The sequence below is a fragment of the Clytia hemisphaerica genome, unplaced genomic scaffold (genome assembly GCF_902728285.1).
Source record: "Clytia hemisphaerica strain Z4C2 unplaced genomic scaffold, Clytia hemisphaerica genome assembly, whole genome shotgun sequence".
NCBI lineage: Eukaryota > Metazoa > Cnidaria > Hydrozoa > Leptothecata > Clytiidae > Clytia > Clytia hemisphaerica.
Window position 1 is genome coordinate 3,925,243 of NW_027104101.1, and position 24,773 is coordinate 3,950,015.

The 24,773-nt window shown below is 34.1% G+C and overlaps 1 protein-coding gene and 1 non-coding gene across 2 annotated transcripts; both read left to right on the forward strand.

Moving 5' to 3' along the window:
- The first annotated feature begins 2,417 nt into the window (after positions 1–2,417).
- Positions 2,418–21,381, forward strand: LOC136813137 (urocanate hydratase-like). The gene is made up of 22 exons (XM_067069668.1): positions 2,418–2,585; positions 2,732–2,862; positions 3,300–3,393; positions 3,579–3,638; positions 4,439–4,567; positions 5,477–5,605; positions 5,955–6,011; positions 6,229–6,315; positions 6,788–6,825; positions 8,787–8,837; positions 9,331–9,393; positions 10,172–10,280; positions 10,635–10,705; positions 12,646–12,743; positions 13,063–13,135; positions 13,599–13,631; positions 13,983–14,074; positions 15,116–15,186; positions 18,132–18,330; positions 19,624–19,754; positions 20,283–20,333; positions 20,642–21,381. The coding sequence occupies exons 1-22, from the start codon at positions 2,457–2,459 to the stop codon at positions 20,795–20,797; spliced, it is 2,052 nt and encodes a 683-aa protein (XP_066925769.1). The 5' UTR covers positions 2,418–2,456; the 3' UTR covers positions 20,798–21,381.
- Positions 17,899–17,971, forward strand: Trnar-ccu (transfer RNA arginine (anticodon CCU)). Its single transcript has one exon. It is a non-coding gene; the product is annotated as a tRNA-Arg (tRNA).
- Positions 21,382–24,773: the final 3,392 nt, after the last annotated feature.

The window sequence follows — 24,773 nt, forward strand, 5'->3', positions numbered from 1 at the left end:
AAAGCCAAATTCGAAATGTAAATCGGGAAATTACTTCTGATAACGGATTGCACACTTTTCCTGTATTCTTTTAGCGCCAGAGGTGGTTTGTTGGGGCGTAGTATTATTCCGGATAGACAAATATCCGGGTACAATAAACGTCAAGCTGTTAAGTCCGGGAACTGTCGAAATGGCAATCGCATGCCAGGACAAAGTTTTTGCAAGAAAGGGAAGATATAAACTTTAATCGTTCGATGAAGTTCGATTAGTTCAATTGTTCGATTGGTTCGACAAGTTTGATTGATCAGGTCTGGATTAGACATTTTGATTGCAAATTGATCAGTATACAAGGTATGGAAAAATTTCCAGGAAATAGCTTATTTGGCGGTGCGCAGATCTAGTTGGTTGTCTCTCAAGATTAAATTTCCCACCAATGAAACATTTCATAACAATTTTTGAAAGATTTCACATGTAACCTCAATTTAGGAGTCCATATTCAATCAACTGCACAGCAACAGTCGTCTGGGAGAATGCAACGGTCTATTGAATAACAAATTACAGCACCATACATTTAAATCTCCAGCCAATGAAAAAATTATGCTGGAGTAAATAGTTATTCAAAAGACCGTCTTGTTCTCCCAAACAACTATTGTTGTGCTGTTGAATGAGTATGGACTCCTAAATTTAGGTTGCATTTGAAAATCTTTACAAAAGTTTTTGATTTTATTTAGTGGGAGAGCTGTTCATGGGATATGTGGAGCCTGGTGCTTTATGCCACATGAGTAAGATTCTAGAGATTCCATTGGTCAAAAGACAAATGTTGAAAATACTAAATAAAATAAAGATGAAACATAAAATAGGAATAATATTTTTATAATTATACGTTTTTTTTTCTTTTTTTTAGATTTTTTTTTTTAATATATTTAAATCAAACCAATCAAACAGTCAAGAAATGAGAATTTTATGCTAAAAAGAGAGAACCAACAAACCAATAGATAAAAAGTATATAAACACAGCAATCACATAAGTACAAACACTAAAAACTACCCAAAAGTCCAACAAAAATGTAGTGTAATCTGGAGTCCCCGACTTTCGACAGGTGCAGCGGCTTAAACATGTTTTAAGGACATCCAATACTCAGCCTCCCCCAGATTCCATAACCCTGAACCGGCCCGCAGTCCAAACAAACAAAGAAACATAAAAAAGATACATAAACTCGCACTCAAATACAAAGAAACATACTCGTACAAAGTCAGAAGACCGTGAAAAAAAGGGTTAAACAACAGACAAAACAAAAAAGTGCAATGAGACAAGTAAAAAGTACCAATATGTTGTACAAAAAACACAAATTTTCAAAAAGTAGACCCAGAACCCGGTTTGACAACTAAAGTCTGAAATGCCCCGAGACGTCCGCACGGGAAAGAACGAAAATGAAAATGACTGAGAAAACTAAAAGACAATACATAATATAAGAAATGTTTCATTGTTTCATTAGTCTGGATATCCAGAATCAAAATTTTAGAAACAAATTATTACCTCAACATACAAAGTTTCTAAAATTTTAGAGTCTGGTGCAATTAAAAAAGTCTGGTACAGTTTGTTTGGTACTGTATGTGAGTGAGTGAACTTTTGGAAACCCAGGCAAGCACACATAATTGATAATTACTTACCATAAAACCTCTTTAAATAAGCTCCCAAAAATTTCAAAACTACCAAGAACAACGTCAAAACATTAGCCACATTTATACAAGCTCCCAAACATCAGCAATTGGGAGAAATCTTGATCCTCAGAGGCTATTTTTTTTTTAAATGCTTAAAAAAGATCAGAACTCTGGGTAGTTGAAAAATGAGCTTTAAAGTAAATAATGAAAATGTGATACAAAATTAAAGTGATGAGAGAATCACAAAAAAAATCAAGAATTGAAAAATTGGACACCGATCGGAATCAAACTTGGAGCCCCTTGCATATGAGACAGACGATCTAACCGCTTGAGCTAACCACACTTTGAGAGTGGTGAGGGAAAGCGTGAACTGATAAGAAAGAAAAAAAAGAAAGAAACAAGAAGAAAATCAATTCCCGCTTTGATGATATTATCGAAACAAAAGGATCAGTCATGCCAAAATTCCTTTACACACGTCAGCAATCTACTTTTTATAAATAGAAAAACTAGATTGTAAGGAAGATTCTAAACAAATAGCTGTTTTCTTAGGCGACTATGTTATAACATTTTCCTTTAGAAGAGAAACGTTTCCAACCTCCTCCTGGCTATCCTGGGAAAAAGTGCAGGAAAGGGAATACTATACAAAACTATGGTCAAAACCAATCCTTACCGTCCGCACATACCCGGCACCTATTCTAGCATAACTACCCCCCTGTGTTTTTTTACACTAGGCATTTAAATTGTTTTTTTTTATTACTGCATTATATTTTCTTTAAGTTTTCATTAAAAGTGAAAAGGATAAAATTTAAATAAAAAATGGCATCATTGAAAGAAATTTGTACAGGATTACCATTAGACCCACTCCCACCAAGAGTGCGCGAAAGAGATAGTTCTGTGCCACATGCTCCGATACGTACACCAAATCTTTCAAATTCTGAAGAAAGGGTAAGTGTCAATTTCAATTTTCTATAGGTTGTCTAGGCCACAGATGTTTCAATATTTTTCTGTCCCTGTAATGTTTATTCATTCTATGAATCTGTCCTTAATGTTTCTCTTCCTTAACCAATTTTTTAGTTTTCGACCTCTTTTAGATTGCATTACAAAATGCACTTAGATATTTCCCATCGTCTTTGCATGGTGAACTTTGTGAAGAATTTGCATCAGAATTAAGGCAGTATGGTCATATCTACATGTATCGGTTCAGACCATGCATTGAAATGAGGTATGTTTCAATTTTTTTTTAAGATTATCTTATTACACAAAAATAAGTAGACATGTAATTAACACAACTTAAGAAATTTCGTTTTAATTAAAACCCCTTTAATTAAAACCAGCCGTGGCATGGTGTCCTTGAAAAAGCAAATAAAATTTGTGTTAATTTTTTGCGTGTTAATTTCAAGGCCGTTGAATACTTGCTTAGTAATATTCGTGTATAAGGTATAATTTTTTAACTGAAACCTGCTTAGTAAAATCATAATTTATGAATTAGGCTGCAAACTAGAATTTTTGAACACAGCCTAAAGACTTTCCTCAAAACCATTCTTTTAAGAGACCAAATAAGGAAATTCTATTGGCTAAGCAATCTCCAGTCAGTTTAATTTTAATTAGGCAAGTGTCAAGGATCATATCATTCTTTCAGGATCACTCTTTTTTATTTAGGGCATACCCCATTGAAGACTACCCATGCCATACACGCCAAGCAGCAGGAGTTATGCTCATGATCATGAATAATTTGGATCCACGAGTTGCACAGGTAAATTCTAATTTCCATTTAATAAACATATTGTGCATGTTTGTAAAAAGAATTTGAATAACAGATACTTCATCATGTTTTTGTAAATACAGAAAACTTATTTCAAACCTTCCCGCTTAGTTCAATTGCCATCATCAGTGAAATGAGTTTGAATATTGTTTTATGTACATTGTACGCAATTTTAGTTTCCACATGAATTGGTAACATACGGTGGAAATGGTCATGTTTTGTCAAACTGGGCTCAGGTAAGATTTAACTTGTGTTCTTTTTGTTAATTTGTATCTTGTTTATAAGAATAGTTTTTTACAAGCTAGTTGAAAGGAGGTAAATCTCCTACCTTTCATATCCACGTTTCCTTATAAGAACAAACCATATAAGAACATAAGGCTTTGATGGCCAAATACTAAGAACAAGTTAAGAACATTTTAAGGCTTCGTTGACTCTAAAACACCCGATTTCTTAGAAAAATGGACAAAAAGACTCAAAAAATGGTGAAAATAAGAACATATTATGAACATTTTTAGGCTCAAAACTCAAAAAGTTAATAATATCCAAAGGCTTCAAAAACTTTGGAGGTTCTTATAAAAACAAACGTATTCTTGACGTTAGTTTCATTTATGACTATCCTCCTTTTTCTCAAAATGTACGTCTACTTTCTAAAAAAATCACCATTTTTCAGCATCAAACAACTTTGCAAAAATTAACAGTTTTGCAAAAATTAAATGCTTATTCTACAATTCTTGTCATACTGTTCTGTCATAACAGTTTTTTAGAAACTCTATAGGCCAAAAAATAAAAAACTTTAGAAATGTGACAGGCTTTAAATAGCAAACAACATCACAAAATATTCTTCTAAAATCCTATCTATCCTTTCCGCCCCATCCTTATTACTAATGCCTGCTTTTGTTTACCCATCCCTTTAATGATTTTTGGGAAAGCTTTGTCTTGTTTATAGAAATTATTCTTATACAGAAGTTGTGTAGCCCTTTAAAGAGCTAAGTTTACTCTCAGCAAATAATGTGCTTATCTTTCATGTTCATTTTAGTTTTGGCTTGTCATGAACTACCTTTCACGGATGACAGAAGAGCAAACACTTGTCATGTATTCTGGACATCCCATGGGATTATTCCCAAGTTCTCCTAATGCTCCACGAGTTGTAATCACTAATGGAATGGTAAGTGTTGACTTTTATGATTATTATTTCTATGAATTTTTTATATTTTTGACTTGCATTAATTGGATAGGAAAATCCAAACATTTTTTATCCAGCCACTGCCACTCTTTATGCATTTCACTGTCTTACCTGTCTAAGTTAGGGTCATTTTTGTATTCTCTCAATAATTGTGTTCTTACCCTTTTACTTTTTATCGTGGCTAAAGTCTACCATTTTTAGAACTATGATAAACAAACAAACTCACGGTGACGAATTTATTGAACGTTATAACCCGTGGTTGAATCGAATTAGATTTCTCAATTCGGTTCCGTAAAAGTTGAAAAATAAACAAAATTTTGACCGCGAAGCTCACATTTTTTTCATCACATTAGTATAAGTTAGTACTGTAGTTTCAATTTATTATGATCCTAAAAGTGCTGTAATATATCGAAGTCGCTTCTTAAAAAATCCCTTCTTGCTATACCACCACTTTTTGAGGAAAACTTCGGATCCCTACTTCAATTTTTTGGAGAATGACACCATAGTATAAGATGACACCCCCTAAACCCCCTAACTACGAAATTCTTTAAAAAATTTGCTTAGCTCCTGGATCCAGTGGATCGTCTGTAAGGGTTACAAAATATGTGATACAAGTTTTCTACTTAAAGTCTGTCTACCACTGGTGTAAAAATGAACGTTATAGCACAAGTAAAAAAAAGCTCAGTTTTTACAATCGCAAATTTAACCGCTAAAAATCGCGAAATTTTTAACCAAAAATGCATTCAAATATAGCACTTTTGATTCTCTGAAACAAGCAAAAAAAATTTCCATAATTATATTTGACTATCAAAAGTTACAGGCATTCTTGTTTCCACTGCCATTATATCTGGACAGATTTTAGTATTACTTTATACTTACTTACAATTTTAGGTCATTCCAAACTACAGTTCATTAGATGATTTTTCACGCATGTTTGCAATGGGTGTCACAATGTATGGTCAAATGACCGCTGGAAGTTATTGTTATATCGGACCACAAGGAATTGTTCATGGAACAACGGTATGTAATGAAAAGTGTGTGGATGCCTTTTGGATCATTTAAAGGGACATAAAAGCAGTAAAATTTAAACATTGCGCAAACTACGTGTCATTAAAGAGAATCACGTGTCCAAAACAAACTTGTAAAACAATTGAAACAATCAAAATCAGCCATATTTGTTTTTATTTTTTATTTTGGCATGTGACATTTGTTTTGATTTTGTATCCCGCTGCATACGGTTTTTTTACAGATTTTGTCAGTACTTTTATGTCCCTTTAAGTCTTGAACTCTACCTATAATTTAATGAATGTACAGGAGTAACGTTTCTGAAAAAAGTCCTTTTTTCTTTGAATTCTACTGTATCTTTTAGATTACAGTTTTGAATGCTGGAAGAAAATATTTAAAGACAAACGACCTGGCAGGAAAAGTAAGTGGCTGTTTTAAAAACTATCATATATCAAAAGATTCTAATTCTTTGACAGACTATAGTTTAACTGAAAGGTTATTTTACACTTACAGTTGATAGATCGTAACTGTTATGATTGTATTTCTGATGCCCTGAATTATTGGACTTTCACGTTCATAGATACTTTCCAACAACAACAAATAATATAATAAACGTATTTGTATAATCTGTCTTGTAGGTGTTTGTTACAGCTGGCCTCGGTGGTATGAGTGGAGCGCAACCAAAGGCTGGCGTTATTTGCGGCTGTGTTACAGTTGTTGCTGAAGTAAGCTCATTCAATAAAACCTGAGTACATGTACATGGAAGGGGTTAATTTTCTACGTTCATTATAAATGCGGATAATTTTTCTGGCTGCAGACGCCCTCTTATGTAATGATGCGAGCATTATTTTCCTTAAAGGGATAATCAGATGGTCTGAGATATTTTGCCTGCAGATAGCTTCTAGGATTTTAGGAAAAACCTCTAAATTTTTCGGTGTATTTATTTTCCTAACTCAAGTTATGCCACTTTGAAATCTCGAAAAATGGGACTTTTCAGGGACTTTTCACACTTTTTTCTATTGTTTTCAAGCAAAGGTTCAAAATTTCAAAGTGGCATAACTTGAGTTAGGAAAATAAATACACCGAAAAATTTAGAGGTTTTTCCTAAAATCCTAGAAGCTATCTGCAGGCAAAATATCTCAGACCATCTGATTATCCCTTTAAGAAATACATGCAATATTTTTATTTTATTTTTAGGTTTCTTCAGAAGCTTTGTACAAACGACACAAACAAGGGTAAGGGATTATTAACGAGTCTGCTAAATTGCGTGGGTTGCTTGGGTGCGTGGGTCAAAATATTTTTTGCATGGGTCAAAAATTTTGCGTGGGTCAAATTTTTTGCATGGGTCAAATTTTTTGCGTGGGTCATTATTTTTTGCCTGGTTCAAAATTTTGGCGTGGGTCAAAATTCTCTCTGTAATTCGAAAAAATGCCTTCCCTTGAAATTCGAACTGGTCACATCCAAAATTAACAGTTACGTTTTGTATATACCTGAGAATGGCCAAAAAATGTACACAATCAAGCGGCTTCATATTTTTTTATTCCGCTGACTGAAAATGTCAGCTTTTATAGCTTCTCATAACACGCTTTAATCTTTTGGGTTTCCTTTGAGTGTTAAAGAACAAAGCAAATGGCGACAAAATCTGAAAATTTTTCTACAAAAGTTATATTCATTAGGCGACCAATTACTAAACAATTTAACCGTTGTCAATTATTTCGTCCACCCCAATTGTAATTTCTTTGATTTAAGTACATTAAAGGCCAATTTAAAAAATTGGACGAAATAAAGATGCAGTACTTTTTTTCAAAGCAAGAGAAAAAGAAAGGAAAAAATTCAATAGAAAGGAAAGAAGCAATGAACGGTCATATCTCTTTTTTTTGCTTAAAGTTATAGTGTTTATTTCCATGACACTGGAACCCTGAAATATAGCATGCTAAAATTCAAGAGTGTGATCCTGAAGTGTGTCTACAAAAATTAGACGGGTGTGTGTTTATTCTGTATAATATTATAGTAAATAAGTGCAGCTATGCAAAATAAACCACAACGCGTTACATAAAAACAGTGTGCTTTTGTTTAGTTTTCGTAGATACACAACAACACCCCTGTCTCAGTGCCCCGGTGGAACCTTTTCCTTCAGTGGGGATGAAAATTTCTATCGAAATCCCAATGGGGATAGAAAATTTATTGTTTCCAGCTTGAAAATTCCAGTGGGATGGTTTTGGAGTCCATTTTTTTCCATTCAATTTTCAATGGGGATAGAATCATAGGGCAATTTCCCAGTGGGGTTGAAAATGTAGGGTATTTTTTCCACTGGGGACGATTTTTGGCCTATTTTTCCACTGGGGCGGGGGGTCTACCGGGTCTGTGACACAGGGGTGTACAACACATTTTTGTATAAGATAACTTGAAAATTTTAATTTGACAAAAAAAATCGAGTTAGCTAAACTCGCAAGTTTTAATTTGGTAAAAAAATCGAGTTAGCTAAACTCGCAAGTTTTAATTTGGTAAAAAAATCGAGTTAGCTAAACTCGCAAGTTTTAATTTGGTAAAAAAATCGAGTTAGCTAAACTCGCAAGTTTTAATTTGGTAAAAAAATCGAGTTAGCTAAAAAATCACCAAAAACATAGTGACCAACGCAAAAACTTTGACCCACACAAAAAATAATGATCCACGCACTTACGCAAAAAAATGACCCACGCAAAAATATTGACCCACGCACCCACGCAACCCACGCAATATAGCAGACTCATTATTAACTATTCTTTTTTATTATTACTTTCTAGTTTCCTGGCACTATTGTGATCCATAAATCCGTAGGCTGAACTTAAAAAAATGTTGGTTTGCTCTCAGCCGACCCTAGATTTTGGTCGTGGGTCGGCCGGTCAAAAAAATCTTTTATTTTGACGATTTATGAAAGATCTTTTTATATTTCGGTAATTTCGACATGAAAATGGGAGAGCTAGAGGAGAATTCACGATTGTTAACCTTAAGATCGATGTTTTAAGTTGAAGAAAATATTTTGGGTCGGTAAATTTTGAGGTAGGGTCGGTCGGATGACGGCAGACCAAAATTTAGTCCAGCCTTAACTTTTGCGATGTGTTTCATAAAAGAATTGCCCGAGAAAAAAAATTTCCTTAAGTATTTTTAACGAAAGGGTTATAAGAAAAGTCATTAACTGTCATTTTTTTTATTATAGTTGGTTGTTAGAAGTAGCATCTGATTTGGAAGACCTGGTCAAGAAGATTAAGTAAGTATTTTCTTCTTTCGTTTTTATCAAACAATGCTTGCTGTTGTCTAGTTTAGTAATCTTATCTAATGGTCATCCCCGGTATCTTGGATTTGACAAACCGAGTGATGAATCATATCTTTATCATCGTAGGACGATGGCTTCAGCAAATAAAATTGATTGCCATGTGCTTAAGGGTCAGAAATTTCGAGAGAATCATTATTTTACGCATAATGACTTTTGCTAATCACACTCAAAAAGTGATTAGAATTTTACGAGTAAAAAATAGAAATATTTTTTATATATCAGTAAAGATAAAGAGTCAGCAATATGTCTCTCTAACATCCTACCTGGATACGTGGAAGTGATTTATAAATTATGTGACCTCGTAATACATATAAGAGACGTGAATTTAAATGTGTAGCCGACTCTCTATCTTCCATGAGCCTAAAGAAGAGTCAAAGCCAGATCCTGGTTACCTGTTTTGGTGCTTTATTGTTTGTTTTCCCTTTAGATCAGCACGTGATGAAAAAAGAGCTGTTTCTATTGGTTACCATGGTAATATCGTTGATGTTTGGTAAGTCTTGTGGTACCTTCATCCGATATTTTATAGAAATATAAATGTCGTTTAAAAATCTTCTACAGGAAATATTCATGTGCTGAAAATTAGTTTAACCCGCCAATTTCTTGCTGTATTTTCTAGCCCTTCGGGCTTTATAGATCTGTGGCTCAAAGTTCCTGACTTTCAGCAGGCACAAAAGACATGGCGTATCTAATAATGACGGGCTAAAACTTGAATCAAGGCTTTTCCAAGTTGACTAAGTAACGTAACTTCCGCCATTATGGAAACAACAGCGAGTTTATGTATTTGCACTTTTAAGGACGGTAAAGTGACTGAAGCGATTTGACCTGTAAAATTGAGGACGGGAAAAGTGCTGATTTACCGTTAGCAAGGATGTAGACAAATTTGAACCTTACCGTCTCCGTCGCAGAAAAACACACATACATAAACTCGGTAACGTTCGATTTGCGTAAGGAAGCTACATTAATAATTCGAACATTTGCTTCCATTCTTTGCCACGGAAAGTCATGTGACATCTTTTTCAACCAATAAGATTTAATGATTTCGAGGGTAAAACAAACAATGGTTTAATTCACTAAAAGATTATGTTTACTGAATACACATAATTAATCTTTAGTAAGTGTTCTGTTATACCCCGGTTCTGACGTCATGCCGTGGCAAAGAATAATGACAGATTCTCCTTAAAAAGTTAAACTTTGGCAAACCCTTAAAAACCTCTATACAGTGAAACAGTTTTGATATTCTACTTATTTTCAATCATTTCAACCAACAGGGAGTATTTAGCGAAACATTACGAAGGTACAGGCGAAAGATTGGTTGACCTTGGTTCTGATCAAACATCTTTACATAACCCTTTCAATGGAGGCTATTACCCTGTACAGGTTAGTGTGCACTGTGTCCTGCCAAGTGACATAGAATTTATTGAATAAATCTTTTAAGAAAAAACAATTATTCTTAATTCGCAAATGATCAAAATATACTCTATCTTTCAAATAAAGTATTCATGTAACTATCAGCTACATCGACTGGGTTGCTTTCTTAGCTATAATAGACCAGAAGCCGAAGCAACATGAAGGCCCATCACCGTTTTTTTTCAAAATGAACATGAATTGGCAAAGCGCTGCTTTTTCAAAAATGGACGTACATCACCACGGCCGACAGCAACATGCCAATTTTAAAAGGCCCGATGATGGGCTAGTTAAGTTCCCATAATTTTATTCACTTTCTTTTTATAGCTTTCCTTTGACGAAGCCAACAAACTGATGCACAACGATTCAAAACAATTCAAAACTCTCGTTCAGGAAAGGTAACAAAAGAAATTTTATTTTGGCGATTAATTCTACTGAGTCAGTGTTTTGAGAAATTTCAGGATTTAATTTCACGAAAGAAAGCACATTTACAGTGGTCTTTGACTCAAAGAATAAATTTTGAAAATTTTGCGTGGAATTATTTTTTGTTACAGTATATGCTGGTATATGGCCCCCAAAACGGAGACGGCCCCCAAAACGGTGGTTTTCATAAAGATGAAGATTCTGACTTGTAGATTTATCAGAATTAAACGATTTTTGTTTATTTCGAAAGAATGATGGTTATACTTAAAAATGAGCATGTTTTTGCTGGTTTGAGACAGATTCAAAATAACATATTTGCGTCTAAAGTATATATTTTAACACCAAAATTAGATAAAAATTGCATACAACTAACTCTAGCTCCTTGGATATTGAAAATAAGTTATGAAAACGGGGTATAGGAAACTTTCTACACCTAATGCCGTTCAGAAAATGCAAATACATCTGCGATTTTAGAGGCTGGGTAAAAGATATAGCCAACCAGTATTTTGGAGCCCTAGAATCAGCATTGACAAAACCGAAAATTCTAAATATGAGAAAAAGCAAAAAATCTTGGAATTCTATTCCTATCACCTTGAGTTAATAGTTTATAACAAAAAATTAACATTATATATAAAATTTTTCGCTGAATCAGCAAAAACGGCAAATTCTGTCATTATTTTGTAAAATAAATATCTTTAAAGCTTAATATTTTCAGTTTCAGTTAAGCTTTTTTTCTAAAATTTTCACAGCTTATTCCCTACATGAATGGAACTATTTTCAACAAAACTTGATTAAGACGTTGTTAAATCAAAATTGTCATTTTGAAAATTTCTAAATTTTCAGTTTGGACTGCAATATCGAAAATCTTAAAATATTTCATAAAAATCATAAATTTTACATCCATCGTGTCGTAAATTTAAGGGAAAACACAAATATGTTCATAGTTTCCCCCCCTATTACCACTGGGCTTAATAATTTGATTTTAACTACATCTCCGTTTTGGGGGCCCCAAACCTGCATTTTGACAACCAGGTGTATACTGTAAAAATTTTGTCAAATAAATTTATACCCAAGACCCTCTAAATCATATTTCAAAACTATGGTCAAAATTTTGTATTCATATCTTAAAGATATCTCGAGAAATCGCTAAAATTTCAAACCTCCGTTTTGGGGGCCATTAGAAAAAAGCTACATATCTTTAAGCGATTGAAAAATATTGTTTAAATTGAAAATTTTGAAAAAGAACTTCCAGGAAATAAAGTAGAGATGTTAAAGGTTTTCATGCAGCAAAAATCTTTGTAAAATCTCTTTTCCTCTCGATTGGAGAGAAATTTCAAATTTGATCGCCGTTTTGGGGGCCACATACTGTAGTCAGTAAAGTAATATCACATGAGCTCAAAAGTGTTTTATTTTCGCAAAATAGCGTAAAATTGACGAATGCGCGAAATTTAATCCGATTTGTAAACTACATCATTAATTTCAATGTTCAATATTCCAAGCACACCACCACTCGCCTTTAGTGATGGCCCTATCTCAGTCTGCAAAGTTCAATTATGTATGTAATATTAGGTAGAAGAAAATGTTATTATTGTCAGAATTTCGAATTTTTTCGAATACAATCAACTCTCTCTAGCTCGAATCTCTATTATTCGAATTTTTCTGTAAATCAGACTAAAACATTGGTCCCCTCAGCTGGAAAGTGGTTAAAATCTTTCTCTAATTCGAAAAAGAGTTTGCTCTACTTGAAGATCGAATTGGAGAGGGTCAACTTAATTTCTAATTTTTTTTGTTATGTTTGCAGTTCACTAAAATACAACGGGTGATTTGTTGTTTCTTATAATCCCAATAAAAAAGTCTATCCTAATAAATTTCATATTTTCCTCGGTGCTCTTAATTCGTTTTTTTCTTCCCTCAGTCTTCGACGGCAAGTGGTTGCTATCAACAAATTAACTGACGCTGGAATGTATTTCTGGGATTACGGAAACGCCTTTCTCCATCAAGCAAGCATGGCAGGTTTGATGATATTTTGTATTCTATCAAATCACCGTGCAAAAATAAGCTCTATAAAGTTTTTATAATTAAATCCAATCTATACATATAGAAGGCTGCTTTCTGAGCTTGCAAAAGTGGCACAAATAAGTAAATTAAGGGATGATGTTTCGAGACGACATTGTGAGCGGAAGATTCAATAAACTAAAAGAATCTCAATTCAGAATTATCTGAGACATTACAGGTTGACACTGTGTTGTTAGCTTTATATTTTGATTTAATTCGTCTGTAATATATCTTCTCGTGTATCATAAATAATTCTTCTCGACAATACTGTTTTTAGGAGCTGACATCAATAAACCAAATGCACCGGCCGGTGTTTTCAAATATCCGACATATGTTCAAGACATAATGGGGTGAGAAAAAGATACATTGGAATACTACATACTGGGTGTGCCATAAAAGTTTTAAAGGGAGGTACAACTCGAACCTCTTTAACTCAAACCTCTATAATGTCTCCTTAACTCGGACAAGTTATTTCGTCCTTTCAGTTAACAATACCTTTATAAACCCTAACTCCGTTACTCGAATTTTATATAACTAGAACAAAGTTTTGTTCCCCATGCAGGCTCAAGTTATGGAGACTGCCGACTGTGAAGTTTTTCGCCAACTAATTCAAGGGCCATTTTTAGTGGGTGAACCAAGAATTACTTTAACGATTTGATGGCTGGATGTGAGTGATAATGTGACGATGTTCATTGTAAAGGGAAAGAGCATACCTTTTGCGTTTGCTTTATAACTTTTAACTTTTGATCAAATAATTCACAATTTCACATTCTTAACATCCTTTGTATTATTTCTTTTCCTTTTCCTTTTCAGTGACATCTTCTCAATGGGCTTCGGACCTTTCAGGTAATAATAGTTGTTGTACTTTTCTAATTTACACACAGTATTTATTGTAAGTCTAGTAGAATGTTCTCAAAGCTTTTAGTGTCTTAAATGCGATTTTAAAGTTTGTAAACATTTGTGGTAAAATGGCAGAATTTGCAACAAAAAAAACAAACGAAAAGCTAAAATCAGTCTTTTACCCCCTTGAAGTTTTCGACAGCTTTTTACCCCGTGAAAAACACTTCCCTTAGACCCCCTTGAAGTTCCTCTCGGATAACCCCGTGGAATGTTTGTCCACCTCACTTCACGGATAAAAATGGAATGACCGAATCAATTTAACCATGCTAAATCATGCTTCATTATCTTTTACCATAGATGGGTTTGCTCAAGTGGATTAGATTCGGATTTAGAAGAGACGGACAGAATTGCTGGCGAACTTTTGAAAGAAATGGCAGCTGACCAATCACGTACGTCACTTTGTAAAACTCAAGTTCTTCGAACCGATATTTTCTTTCCATGCATTTCTCTCAACCAAAAAATCCTTCTTTGGTTTTAAAACACTCTTTCGTTGACCGTATTATGTTAATTTTCCTTGAAAAATACAATGGAAATGGTTTCAATTTTTCTTCAGAAATGATTGAGTTCCTCATGAATTCAATATTTGGTTAATCCTCCTTCAAAATTTACAAGGGAATGGTGTTAGTTTTCCCACAAAAATACAAACAATACAGTTTAGTTTTCCTTCGAAAATACACAGAGAAAGAAAATTTTACGAATGTGGAATGAGCAAAAATAATCACATCCTATCATAGTATGAACCCCCCTTTTTAAGTGGGGATCCAACTTTTTAATAAAGGCTTTATAGGGGGATAAGAGATTTTCCGAGTAAAATGGGGGGTTTGAGTTTTTAGGGGGGTATTGAATAAAAATAGGGGAATAACAACTTTTTATATGTATTATATCTTAAATTGGTCCAAAATAGCAATGTAAATGGCAATTTTTTGCCTGCGGTGCCATTTTATACCCTTTTTACCTGGGTTCGAAAAATTTTTAAAATAGGGGGGATGAAATATAAATGGGGGGGGGGGGGTCAGACCCCTCTGCACACTATCCCTATAAAAAATGTCACAAATGTTCATAGACAAAGCTAGATTTTTAAGAAAAAAAAAATTACAGTAGGCACTCAGTAATTCGAATTTCTTTCTGTAATTCAAACTAAAACATGGTCCCCTTAGCAGGGGAAAGTAGTGTTAAATTCTAATTCGAATGTTTTCCTAATTCGAAGAAATTTCCGGTCCTCTGAAGATCGAATTAGAGAGAGAGTCGACAGAACTAACTTTTGTGAATCACTCTGCAAATGTTTTTAAGTAATTTTCACACGTTGACTTTCCTTCACGAATACAATTTAAATGATGAGTTTTTTTATTAAGATTATGTATGAGGTAACATTTGCCTTCTTCTTCAATACGTATCAAGACAGTGTCTAGGAATTATTTTGTTGCATTTAGTTCCCGAATGGGTGATTGGACAAGTGAAAGACAATTTAAAGTGGATCGAAGAAGCTGGAAAACACAAACTTGTAAGTTCTTCTTTGAGGTAAAAACCTCTTTCCCTTTTGAGAGAGCACAATTTCGTGTTTATTAACCCTTTAAGTGCCAATGTCGTATATATCATACATGGGCTATTTTCCCTCTTGTAATGCCCAGTTTGAGTTAGGAATCGTCATTTTTGGTCTAACTCGTAGGAATCAGATTGGGCTTCATGGCCAAGCAAAAAAAAAAAATCAAAAGTCAGTCTTTTCAGCGAGATTTTAAGCTAAAAAGTCAAAAAAATGCTAAAATTAATTTGACAAAATTTTTTTAAGATTTTGACCGTTTTTTGACCATTTTGGCCCTGATTAACTTGATTCTGTCCTCTAGTGAATTAGTTTGAAGTTTTACCACTCGGCGCCTTTCTATCATAGGTCCGCGCAGCGGGCCTGACTGCTTTAATTTCCCTTATCTGGCACCCGATGTAGAAATTTTCTTCCGACACGCTAAAGCTCTGAAGGTCGGGAAAATTTTCAACATCTGGAAGAAATACATTACGGAATTTCGCCTGACCGCGTAATTTTTTAGAAAAACGGGCCCGAGTGCAATTTGGACAGGGAAGGTGTCATGGCCGACAAAATTTGGGTCAGAAAAAACTTCAAAAGGTTTCACGAAATAAATTCAAATACAAAACTTTTTGGAGAAGGAATCATGCAAAATATTATCATTCTTTTCACAAGGAGGGCATGTAGAAATACTCAAATAAGTATTTTTCCTTCTTTAAACTGATCACAGAAGCAAAAACAAAATAGAAATAACATTGTATACAAAAAAGCCTGAAAGAAGAGAAAATTCATAATCAGCATCTATAATAACACTAAAAGAAAAACTAAAGCTATAGTAAATGAATACTAACCCTCAATGAACACTTTTGTGAAGTTTAATAAAGATTTTATCCAAAAAACTTCAGTTCTGGAACACTGAAGTCGGTTTGACGGTTGTCGGCCGGTGGACAACAGTTATATTTGGAGGACGGTCTAAGATAGATAACAACATAAAAGTTACTGATAAAAGCCTAAGCCCATATAGGAACATACCTGCTTTAGTTTCTTTGGTCTTTGATGGTATAAAATTTGAGAAAGTGCAGAAAAAATAAGCCATCAAAACAAACAAAAAACAAAAGTGATGATTATCAACTTTTCTGTGGTAGAAACACATTTTTGGGGTTGGTGCACATACAGAAATTACACTGGATACTAAAACTAATATTCAGGGAGTGATAAGTACAGTTAAACTACAAAAAATCCATCAAAAGAAACCAAAAACAACCATAACAGCACACATTTTTTGAAAATTACATCAGCCATGTTGTTTGTAATTTTTGCCGACATACTCATGACGTGGTAACTAACGACAGTGATTTGACGGTCTTTTTGAGGCGCCAGATCTCAAAAAAACAATTTTTGAGCGTTCAGCACGGCCCCGAAAATGAGGGCTAAACTTATGTCGGCACATCAATGGATGACTACTATTTCTCTCCGATGGTATATTGGCCCGCTCCTTCAGAGCTTTAGCGTGGGCGGCCGCCAATACGCCATCGGAATATCAGATAATAATTTCCCTTACCTACCCCCCCCCCCTTAGCCGCCGCCCACCCCGCCCTTTCTAAATCGGGCCCTTGAAAGAAAGAGGAGACTCTAAGCTATCCAACGGACTATAAACGAGCTTCTAACTCTTCCTAGATCCGGAGATATAATAAGCCTTTAAGTTTGAACTAGCGATTTTCTTTAAAAAACTTGACCGTGGCAAAAAAATGACCGTGGTACTTAAAGGGTTAAAGACGGCTAATCATATCAATTTTAAAGAGAATTCGTGTATTTCTGTCAATTTTTACACCCCCTTCTCAAAGACTTCTGTCTTCAAGTCAGAAAATCCAGTGGGGATGAAAATATAGTACGATATTTTATGAAAGTATAGTACGATATTTTATGAAAGTATAGTGCGATATTTTATGAAAGTATAGTACGATATTTTGCAGTGAGGAATTGTTTATTTAATTATTTCTAGTCGAAACAAAAATTGAAGTACAATTTTCCACCGGGGACGATTAATTTTTCCAATGGGAATGTTTCCCCTGGGTCTGTGAGAAGGGGGTATATTTCCGTATGATTCAAGGTCACAAAAGGTCTTAATTATTTTGTTTCTAGCTGTTAATATAAGTAATGGACAGTCAACAGGGTATTACTTAGGCAAATGGAGGGTATGGTATGTGCCGCCCTTAAGGGTACCTTATCGGGGAAAACTTAGTCGGTGAAAATTTTCGTCGGGGAAAAATTTGTTACTTGCTGGTAGTCCTTTTACCCCCTGAAAGATCGAAATTTGGTCAAATTTGTCCCGCTAAGGGTCGTAAAATTCCAAGAACTTTCCTTTGCTTTCTCCTTTTTAGTCCCGGTAAGGGTCCAAAGTTCCAAATTCGGGCGGCAACCCCCCCCCCCCCCGTCAGCTCGCAACCCTGGGCTATGATTCCTTCAGAATTCATATTTTTATTGCAAAACATATCGAATTTTAAATGTTCTTATAAATAAACCGTCTCAATTCATGCTGTCCCTATTCGTATCGCAAAACACATTGAATTTAAATGTGCTTATAAATAAATAGACCGTTTTTTTTCTCTTTTTTAATTTGTGGTTAATCGCCTTAACAAAAAAATGTCAAGTTGTCACTCAAAACTAGATATTTACAGAAGGAACCCTCTTCTCCAAGCCTCTGTAGCCTAATGGATAAGGCATCGGCCTCCTAAGCCGGGGATTGTGGGTTCGAGTCCCATCAGAGGTGGAGCATAACTTTTTTTGTGTTTTTTACCTGATTATATTTGATTATCTCATATGGCTTACGTGAGGCATTACCCTTTTTCGAATTTTATTTTTCATAAAAAAGACAAGTTTTGTAATTCTTATTATTTTATGATAAAGTAATTTCCATCTTTCATTCACAGGTTGTTGGGTCCAAGGCTCGTATTTTGTATTGTGATCAAAAAGGACGTCAATCTCTCGCTAAAGCTTTCAACACGGCCATTGCAGAAGGACGTCTTAAGGGACCCATCATTTTGAGTCGCGATCACCACGACGTGAGTGGGACGGATAGCCCTTTCCGAGAAACTTCGAACATCTTTGATGGTTCTATGTTTTGCGCTGGTATGTTTCTGATTCGCAAATTTTAGTTTGTTTTGTTTTTTTCTAATTGGCGTATGTCTTGTCGCGAGCCAAAGTCTGAAGGGACGACCGACCGTTTTAGCTGTCCTCAAAAAAACGAATCTCCTACAAATTAACATATACTGTACGCCTGTACGGTAAAATAGTTGAAGTCATTTTCAAGCATTTTCAACTTGGTACTTTTCACAAATTCAAACTAAAGAGCTAAGTCATGATAAGAAAATTTTGGTTGACGAGACAAATTAACACTCAGTATGCAACTACACGTTTTTTTTTTATAAGGAACACGTTTATAAGGAACTCGAGGCTGAAAATGGTCCAAAAAATAAGGAATTGTTAAGGAACTGCTCAGGCTGAGAATAAGAAATCAAGCTTTAAGGAACAGTAAGAGATGGTTATCCAAACTTAGCAGCTATGTAAATAAGGAACTCATAAGGAACTTTGAGGCTGAAATTTTCTGTAAAAATAAGGAACTCCAGGCTCAGAGCAAAGCTAAGGTTCCTTATAAAAAAAAACGTGTATGTCAAGAAAAAGTTTTTAGAAGGGAAGCTATAAATTTAAGAAATTTATTAAAATTTTCAAGGACATTTGACATAGAGACCAACCCCATTTTGGTCTTCTCAAGACCAATTTTCTAAAAAATGCTAATTTTTGAAACAGTTGATACTCTAAAACGATGCTGCTTAATGAATTAAGCAAACATTTAAAGACATTTGACTAGTAAACTTTTGGAAATTTTCTTTAAATGAAGAAATTTTAATTTTTTTTTCTCAAATTATTCTTAAAAAGCTGTTCAAAAATTGATCAAAATCACTAATTTTAGCACCCGTGTATAAAAAATTTCTCAAAGTTTAGTCTGGATACCACTTTTTTGTTTTTTAGTAGGAGTTTTAAGTTTTTTGGGTATACCACCAGATCATGATATATGAGATTTTAGTGCCGACCCCTTACCCCCTGGTAAAGTTTTCCCGGGTCATGGGAATGAGAAAATTTAACACGTTTCTTTATTCATAAACAAAGTTTATAAGAACAAAAGACTTGGATGCCAAAAGTTTAAGGCCATTTAAAGCTTTGAAACCAAACAGTTTGGGTGTATGACGCTATTATTAAAAAAATGTGTACCTTATCGGGCAAAACTAATTTTATTCGGCCCTAATTTTAGTCACCTCGTCAAAATTTAGTCACTTAGGGCTAAGTTTTGGCCGATAAGGTAGTCGTTTTAATTAATGAACTCGCTGAGTTATCAATCGTTCATTCCTCTTTTATCTCTTGTAGATATGGCAGTACAGAATTGTATAGGTGACGCGTTTCGCGGTGCAACCTGGGTAGCAATCCATAATGGTGGAGGTTGTGGATGGGGTGACGTCATCAATGGTGGATTCGGGTTGGTCCTTGATGGGTCCAAAGTAAGTGTGTCTATGACGTCACTCTTTAGTTCTTGAAGTCTTATCACGTGTTTTGGTCTTACCATTGTTGACTCTCGCTAATTTGAACTCGAACGGGGAATCTTATTAGTTCGAATTACAGAAAGATTCGAATTATAGAAAGTATTTTAAGAGGTTTACCTTGATTGGAACTTGAAATAAGTTCGAAATATAGAAATATCCGAAAAATAAAGGTTCGAATAAGCAAAAGTTCTAACTAAAATATAGTACCGTAGTAACTACCAGAGTCATATATTAGTTTTTTTCTATCTTTTCTCTATCTACACAATGAAGGGTTTCGTATTGAACAATTTTTGTCATTCGCTAATTATCAATTTTAACTACTCTTCTCTGCTTTCACTATATCACAATTGTCTACTGTATTGAACTAAAGGAAATTTTTAAGATGACGGATTTTCGAGTGTATGTGTGTGTCAACAGTGTATGTAACAACTCGCTAAAGCAGGGAAGTATTGAAGAATCTATAAATTCGATTTCTTGTTTTCTTAGGATGCGGAAGATCGATCACATAGAATGTTGGCTTGGGATGTTTCGAACGGAGTAAGTTCATTTTCATACTTTGAGCTAACTTTCAAGACAATATTCATGTTTCTATTTTAAAGATATTTAATTATTACGTTTTCTAAATTCAGCAAAATGAGGAAGAACCTGATGGTCCAATAAAAGTTGATGTGAATTAAATTGTTTCTCCGATGTTTGAGCTTTCCTACCTAGCCAAAGCAAGAGAAAAGGGCCCAGTTACATTTTACTAAAAATGCGGCGCAAAATTTATAAGGCTTCATTTTTCTTGATTGGGGATGGTTGACGATTTAACTGTTTAAATGATAATGTATTCCATTTCTCCTTAGGTTGCACGCCGAGCGTGGTGCGGTAACAAGTACGCGCAAGAAGCCATCGGTCGCGCCATGGGAGACAACCAACAACTTTTGGTGACACCTTCACATGGAGTCACGGACGAATCCATCCTCGATAAAGCGTTTACTTCTTTTCAGAAAGAGGAGTAGATGAATGGAAAGAGAAATTGTTTATGACGTAATCCTTTATGTGAGAGTCCCCGAAAAAGGTCTGAAATTGTCGCCACATTTATTGTTTTTATTTTGTAGCTTCTGAAAAATTTAGGTCTGTAGCAGGTGCTTTTACATCTGAGGTTTAATCCCGTGAACATCAAAAATTAATCAAGCTTCAATCCCAAGTGACGGGGAAATAATATGCGACCCTCGCCCCGTGTTTTCAAATGGTCTAACTCGATGCTGACTGGTGAAATCTATATAAAAAAGAATTTTAATGGAAAAAACACGTTGTGTTTCGTGTCTTTTGATTATAAAGTAGACTATTTTTTGGATTCATTACTGAAGTGAAGATTTCGCATTTACTTGACTCAAAAATAATGGTCCACAACAAAAGTGCAAACTTTTACTCAAATTTGACTTGTAATCAAGATTTGACGCTTGATAAGATTTTTGACAAGATCTAATGAAAAAAAATGTTAAATTCAGTAACCGACTTGAGTGAAACTTAATTCTTTTTAAAAGTAACATTTTTTATGCATTTAGAATATTTATGTGTGAATTTTTTAGAGCAATAATATTTTGAAGAAAAAAAATTACACTCTTTTTGATTCACTTTGGTTTATAAAACTATCAGTTTGTAGGGGATTTTTGGCATTTTGTCGTTTGGGCGAGAAGAGCGATTTTGGCATATACACTTGATTTCATTGGATATTTCAATATAACTGAAATCAAGACAAAGAGTTTATTCGAAACCCGTGTATTACTTATAGTAGGGGGGTTTGTAAAATCGCTCACAAATGTATAACAAGTGATTCGACTAAAAAAATCGAGCGACCTCAAAAAAACGAACAAATTTCCACCTACTAAATACTATCCGTCCCGGCTTCCTCCGAGACGACTCTTTACCATGATAATTAAGCACGCTGTTATTTTTGAAAAATCAAATATATTTTTACTTTTATGAAAATTAGGTAAACAGTTTCTTGTATTTTCAAAGGAAAATGACCAAAAAAAATTCTTTTATATTGAATGGAATATTAATTGGAACATTTTCATATACTTCCCAAGGAAAATAATGTAGAGAAAATTTCTAACATATTCGAGGGAAATTAACCAAAAGGAAAATTAACTAAACTAAAGTAATTTTTTGCTAAGGTAAAGAATACGAGTTATTTTGAAAGCGAGTCGAATCGAAACTGTTATTTTTAAACTATTCTTATGCCTGGAGTAGTTTAGCCATCATGGCTAGCGATCGGGGCGTAGACATTCGAGAGTGACTGTGATAGACTTTGAGTAGCTTTGAAATAGATATTTCGAAATTAAAATGAAAAAGCGAATAAGTGTAAATCTGACCAATTGCCGGCTGCTTAAAAATCGCTGGCAAAAATACTTCATGCAAGAATGGGAGAGTTCCGATTTAGGCAAAATTATACCGGGTGACCCACGAAAAAGTTCGGACAGTTTTCGGCGTCTCGAGGCCGAACAAATGTCTCAAAGTGCTTGAAATTTTAATATGTAGAAAGTAGATATTCTAACTTAAAGTTTGAGCTATTACTTTTTAAATTTGACCCACAAGTTCCCTACTTATGAGCTTTTAAAGTCAAAATTCACTTTTCGGAAAGTGCGAAATTACGTCAAAAAAGAGGTATCAAATTGTTTTATTATCAATCAATCAAGCAAGGTCGTTAAATCGTTAGAAAAGAGCATGTTAAATATTTTTCTTCAATTTTAAAACTTTTTTAAGATTCTTTACTTTCACAAAATTTATTAACAAGTTATTCGTTCAGAAAAGAACCACCACCATACACTTTCTAGCATATTCCAGGCAAACCCACACTCTCTGTTCTTTCATAAGACACGACATTTTCATAAAGAAGGCAAATTATGCCTATTTGTAAAATATTTTTGGTAAAAATATTTACAATGAATTTATATAAATCTACTTCGTTGTTAATTTATCATTTTGCAAACTTTAATTACCTACAACACTAATTAACGAGGTCGTAAAACATCAGCACACTCGAAAAACACAATGTTAAACTTAAAGATGAAGAAAACATTTAAAATTTGATACCTCATTTTTGACGTGTTTTTGCACTTTCCGATAATTGAATTTTGACTTTAAAAGCTCACAAATGAAGAACCGCTGAACCAAATTTAAAAAGTAATATCTCAAAGTTTAAGTTAGAGCATCCTCTATCTTAAAAAAAAAAGATTGACTTTATATTACCTTTATTTCAGACCCTAGCCAACAAAAACCGTCCGAACTTTTTCGTGGGTCACCCGGTATATAGATTAGGCAGTCTAAAATTCAGTTTGAAATTATATACGCAAAATCTAGAATTTCAAATTTGCGCAACCGAAATCGCGTTTATTATTATAACTCGGTCAAAGTTACATGCAATAATTGCAATTCATCTTCTATACTCTAGTAATATTTTGCCTCCCTGAAAGTTTTGAAATGATATTTCACCAACTTGATAAATGAAAAACACACTTTAGACCCCTTGGAAATATGTTCTGTATATAACGGCATGTCCTATTTGAAATTGAAGGTTTTATAGATTTTCTATTTTGACACCCCTGTCTCACAGCCCCGGTGGAACTTTTTTTCCCACTGCAGAGATAAAGATTTCTATCGAAATACCAATGGGGATAGAAATTCTATTGTTCCAAGCTCAAATAATCTAGCAGGAATAATTTTTTACAGTTCACGAATAGCTCTAGTAGAATCAATTTCCATAGCTAGACTTAACTTTCACGAAAAAGGTCAAAACTCGTGAAATTCGCAAAAGTTTCTTCTCAAAAAAATTTGTACGCCTTGGAGTTAATCTTTCGAAATTACAAAGATTGATTCGTGACCTACACATTTCGGGCCGTGGAAAAAAGTTACCTTTCTTCGTAGGGCTGAAAAATATTTTTGAAGTTAAAAATTTTCAAAAAAAGATTTTTTAGGAAAAAAGTAGAGATGCTTGAAGTATCAAAAGCAGAAAAAATCTTTCCTACTGATTTGAGAGTGTTTTCAAATTCAACCGACATATTGGCGGCCATAAAATGAAGCAATGTTTTCATTGAAAAGGAGGTTGCAACTCAACTTATGTTGGTTCCCGTTCTCATAATTACACTTTTCAACTTTAAATATTTTTGATGTTTCAATTTTTTGTGTTTTTCTTTCAAAATGGCGACCTCATCAAAATGCTCCTAGTTTACTTCACTGAACTCAACATCATCAAAAACTATCAAAAAGCAAAGTTCATCCAGGGAGTAGAATTGTAAAACACACACAGAATCAACCATTTATATTTTTTTAACAGGGACTGTTATATCGACGTTCTACGTTTTAGAATTTATCATTCGAAATTTATTTCTTCTAAAAATTTGGATGAAAATAATAAAAATACATATAACAATAAATACATTTTATTTAAAAAAAGTTGAATAAGACATGAATATAAATTGTCCGAAAAATTAGCCGAGGTTAACATGTAATCTATTTTTAATACTCAAGAAATATAAAGAAAGTGAAATAGAAGAATTTCTAACTGTTAAACCTGTTAAAGGTGAAAGATTGACTCAATTAGCAGAAAGTCAGAACCCTAGAATCCCCAAAGATTATACCAACAGAAAGCTCTTAAAAATCGAAACTTTGATCCTGATTTGACCCTGCCTTTGGTCGATTTTCACAAGTATGGCTTTTATGACTTTTTTTACTTGCACATTCCCACTATCTAAGTTTCAATGCATTCCATCATGAAAGCTTTAAATTATAAAATCTTTCTGTTTTAGTCCAAATCAACATCAAACCAATGTATATTAGAATAAACATCTCTGAGCAACCTCTTCTTCAACAGCGTGGCTGTATGACCATAGTCATTATAAAAAACCCCGGTCTGGCAATGTATTGTTTTAGCTTTTTGTTCAATTTTTCTTTTGTTACAAACAAAAGACAAGTTGCGATTTGCATACTTTT

What these genes read in the sequence shown, in the direction of transcription:
- LOC136813137 (XM_067069668.1), top strand. Translation starts at nt 2,457, where the DNA reads ATGGCATCATTGAAAGAAATTTGTACAGGATTACCATTAGACCCACTC. An exon ending in AGACCATGCATTGAAATGAG is followed by an intron (nt 2,863 to 3,299) that starts GTATGTTTCAAT and finishes TTTTTTATTTAG; the next exon opens with GGCATACCCCATTGAAGACT. An exon ending in AATGGCAGCTGACCAATCAC is followed by an intron (nt 14,075 to 15,115) that starts GTACGTCACTTT and finishes TGTTGCATTTAG; the next exon opens with TTCCCGAATGGGTGATTGGA.